The sequence below is a fragment of the Frieseomelitta varia genome, unplaced genomic scaffold, assembly GCF_011392965.1.
Source record: "Frieseomelitta varia isolate USP_RPSP 00005682 unplaced genomic scaffold, Fvar_1.2 scaffold_567, whole genome shotgun sequence".
In the NCBI taxonomy this organism is placed as follows: domain Eukaryota; kingdom Metazoa; phylum Arthropoda; class Insecta; order Hymenoptera; family Apidae; genus Frieseomelitta; species Frieseomelitta varia.
In genome coordinates, this window is record NW_025110331.1 from 268003 (window position 1) to 272433 (window position 4431).

At 37.6% G+C, this 4431-nt stretch overlaps 1 protein-coding gene across 1 annotated transcript in view; it reads left to right on the top strand.

Annotated features, from left to right (window-relative positions):
• The window catches only part of LOC122534024 (proton-associated sugar transporter A), an 8070-nt gene that overhangs the window by 2466 nt on the left and 1173 nt on the right, over nucleotides 1-4431 (top strand). Inside the window, exons 3-9 of the mRNA XM_043664284.1 lie at nucleotides 1117-1365; nucleotides 1797-2047; nucleotides 2255-2371; nucleotides 2744-3031; nucleotides 3115-3245; nucleotides 3658-3832; nucleotides 4177-4431. Of these exons, the coding sequence (XP_043520219.1) occupies nucleotides 1117-1365; nucleotides 1797-2047; nucleotides 2255-2371; nucleotides 2744-3031; nucleotides 3115-3245; nucleotides 3658-3832; nucleotides 4177-4407 (1442 nt within the window). The 3' untranslated portion in view covers nucleotides 4408-4431. The remainder of the gene's footprint in view (nucleotides 1-1116; nucleotides 1366-1796; nucleotides 2048-2254; nucleotides 2372-2743; nucleotides 3032-3114; nucleotides 3246-3657; nucleotides 3833-4176) is intronic.

Consider the following 4431-nt stretch of genomic DNA (forward strand, 5'->3'; position numbering starts at 1 on the left):
TTTTTTTTTTTTTTTTTTTTTTCTTTCAAGTTTCCTTGTCTTTTTATGTCAGAATACTGTGTTTTACATTTTTATAGCATTCCTAATTATTAATTTATTTATTAAATAAATATCACAGAAAATTTCAATATAAAATACAACGTCGAACATTACAATTTTTAATAACTAACATTTTGCAAAAGAACGTTACAATGTCTAGGATGATAAGCGTCGTCGAAAAGCATGAAAAGCATAAATATACCTGGCGGTATGAACATTTTATAAAATATTATTGCATCAACACTTTGCGTTTTTTACATCGTCTGGAAATCAGACATCGGCTTGGTTTACATTGAAAAATATGGATTTATGAGATATTAATTTTGTTGCGTATCAGAAATATTTAACCATTGCATTGAAAACTGATGCAGATAATTGATTGATGATGAATCAATGAATAAATTTTGATAGCGTCTTCCCTACGTTCGAAAGTAAATGATTAGTTTGTGAAATTTCCACAGCAGTCTATAATAGGGACATTATAAAATTGTAATAATGGCGATACAACTAGGGACATTGTAAAAATATAAAACGCAGTATTCTACATAAAAAGAAAAGAAAGAAAAGAAAGAAAGTAAAAATAGAGATAATACAAAAAAAGTTCTTTCTGTGGGAGGATTCGAGAACCCTAAAACTTCCGGGTATGAATACATTACACTACAGCTTCGCTACTACATCACTACATCCAACTTTAAGAAAAAAAGTATGTATAGCTGTAACAGAAGATTGAAACATTAAATATCTCTGTAAATAACGAGTATTGACGGAAATGCTTGGACAAATTATTTTTACTTTAGAATCGACAGACCAAATTTCATTAAAATCGACGATCCAACAGCCGTGACCTCTCCTTGTTAGCCGTGTAGCATTCCAATTAGATACTGATTAAGAATAAGTGAGAATTTTATCTGTAAATTTAATTTCGAACTGGCGACAAAGATTGTACACATTCTACTCTATGTACGATTACGCCTAAGAAAGAGATTCGATCTTTGATCGGTAGTTGACTCTGCTTTGTATATCAATCAGTTATTATTATTATTATTATTTTTTTTTTTTGTTTCGTTACTTTTCAAGGTTTAATACTAGTTCCAAACGGAGAAGACATGGGATACGCGTTCGGAGACGTTTCATCTACGTGGAGCAACTACACGGTCCCTTTGGGACATCGAACCACGGCGAAACACCCGAAGGAGGAGTCGGCGAAACCTCCGTCTCACTCTTGGGGAATTTTCTTCACGATTCTGGGCACAGTTCTCCTCGACTTTGACGCCGACGCTTGCCAAAGTCCCGCCAGAGCTTACTTGCTCGACGTCACTGTACCTGGCAAGTAAATGGAATTATCACACATTATATAATATATATATATTGCACATATATCGGACGTTAGATGTACAACAGTATCTATCTACATAATTGTCGTTTAGTCAATATTTATTACCGTTTAACAAAAGTTAACATTTGTTCCGTTCGATTAGACGTGTCTATAATTGTTTTTTTTCTTTTCTTTATCAATTCCTATCCGAGAATATTTATCCGGAATAAAATGAAACGTTTAAATGAAGAGTTTAAATAAAAATTGCAAGTTGCAGTTCAGTTACACGTTTTGGTAAATTTTGAAAAGATTATTTTCCAACGTCGTCGGTTCAACGATCGGTTTATGATCGATTTATGATCACTGTATCATGCGTGTATTATTGCGTGTCAAGTATTAATCGTTACTACGTGTCGCCTGTATTAATGGTTAATTTTCACAGATGACCACGCCAAGGGTTTAAGCACGTTCACCATAATGGCAGGCTTGGGAGGCTTCATGGGGTACGGGTTGGGTGGAATCAATTGGGACGCCACTGCGTTGGGAGTTATGCTAGGCGGGCATCTTCACGCCACTTTCACTTTGATCACCATTATATTTATTATCTGTGTGTCCTGCACTATCACGAGTTTCAAAGAGATACCGTTGCAGTTGTTGGAAAGCGATGAATATCGACAGCTGCAGGAACAAAAGGTTCGTCCATTGTCCATTCGCGTTACATTACTAAAAACAATATCGACAAGCACGACGTCGCGTTACGGTTCACTTGTCACTTTGACGAACGTTTCTGTAACTCGTCAAAGGAAAATCTCGACAAGGAATTAAGTTTGCACAGTCTTGCCACGTGTGTTGTGTCTTCTGTTTGAAGAGTTTCTTGTGTTACTCTTGTGATCGACACAGGCATGTCGCGCGGAGGAGAGGGAGGACGAGCAAAAGGAACACGAGAAGATCGCCACGGACGAGTGTGTTTCTTACGGCACGTTGGACAATGATTCAGAAATTGCTACCAAGAAGGACGTAAGAATTGTCTATTTAACAATTTTATTTCCATCAGAAATTATGTATTACGTGCACGTAAATCACACATACTTCGAGAGCGAATAAATGAGAATGAAACGAGAAGAATTTCACAATTGGACAAGTTTGTCGATTGGACGAATATTCTTGTTTTTGGTATTTTTGATTGAACGAATCTCACCGTTATTCACCTTCGTGGTTTTCTTCTTTCAAAAATGTCTGTATTCTTTCGGAAATGTCCTCTGTCGTTCTAAATAAAAAAGTTTTTAAAATTAGAAACACCAACGTTGAGATAAAACGATGACGTGGTCTTTTCTTTCTTTCTTTCTTTCTTTCTTTCTTTCTTTCTTTCTTTCTTTCTCTTCCTCGCAGGAGTTTGTTCTCAAACCTCTTCCAATCCAAGAACCGGAGAAAAGAGCTGGCCACGTCCCCATGATACCAGATGTACCCGCTAGTCAGGTTGAACAAGGCACGCTCGATCAAAGTGTCGAAGGAAATCCAAAAGTCTCGCTGAGGGAGTATCTTCTTTCCATCGTGTACATGCCGCACAGCCTTCGCATGGTGTGTCTGACTAATTTATTTTGTTGGATGGCACACGTATGTTACTCCCTGTACTTTACCGATTTTGTTGGCGAAGCTGTTTACGGTGGAAATCCACAGGTACCTACTTTGTTACTTTGTTACTCATCGCCCGAGCATTTTCATATTTTTACAGTTGAGTGTGTTTACTTGCAACATTACAGGCTCCGGAAGGCAGCAGAGAAAGAGAACTGTACGAAAGTGGAGTTCGTTTCGGGTGTTGGGGAATGTCCATGTACTCGTTATCCTGTTCTTGTTATTCGCTGATCATTGAAAAGCTCATAGAACGCTACAAGTAAATTCACATTTTCTTCCACTTTCAAGAAACAATTTTCATTTCGCGGTGTCTCCATCTGCAAAATCTATCGTCAAAATCAATTTTTATTTCGTCTTTCTTTCATCGGTTGGTAATTGAAATTTTTTTTAATTTATAATCTTACAAATCCGAGAAGAATCGATATTGCGTGCATACTTGAAAATTAAATTTTCAACCTAGCTCTCATTCACATTCCTCACGATTCGTTTCTCTTCTTTCTTTGAGATTTAATTTCTTGTTTGACAATCACACACGCTGAAAGACTTGTAGTCTTTTTTGTTTAAATTCTTTCTTTTTTTTTAGATAAAACATATCAGCAATCAAAAATATTGTTTCGCTAACTGAAAGAAATGTCAGGTGTAAAATAAATTTATTTAACGTGATTTGACAGAGCTCGGAGGGTGTATATTTGCGGCCTGCTGTTCTACAGCACTGGCATGATGATGATGGCGCTGACGAAACATCCCGCGGGAGTGATCATATTCTCTTGGACCGCAGGTGTCATGTACTCTACGTTATTCACCATGCCGTATCTTCTAGTTGCACATTATCATGCCTCATCCACGGTAAGTGGATCCTGTCCTGCAACCTCTCGGGACTGACAGCGACAAATTCTCAAACGATCAGTAAAAAAAGTCTCATTTTAATTATGAAAAAAAAACAGAGAGAGAGAGAGAGAGAGAGAGAGAGAGAGAGAAAATTAAAGAAAAGTACAACATAAATTATACATATCTTGGTGATTTTTATTATTTTCTCTTTTTACAAAAGGGTTTACGAGTGACAAGGATAATTTAATAAATTTAATAAATAACACAACAAGAAGCAATAATGGCTTGATGCCATTAAACAGCGTAACGTAATGTAACACAGACGGCAGATCGAACAGAAATTTAATTAGTCGACTTTGCAGTTTGAGGTGACAGCCGAGGGTGAAGCCGTTCAAAGCGTAGGAGTGCGTGGTCTTGGCACAGACGTTGCCATCGTCTCCTCCATGGTGTTTCTGGCGCAGTTTCTCCTCTCCTGTTGTCTGGGGACCATCGTCAGCAAATCTGGTACCACTACAGCCGTTGTATGCGTGGCAAGCACCCTCGCTGCCTGCGGAGCCGTTTCTGCGACGCAGATCATGTATCTGGATCTTTGAACTGATCCTTGTTGATAAAAAAAA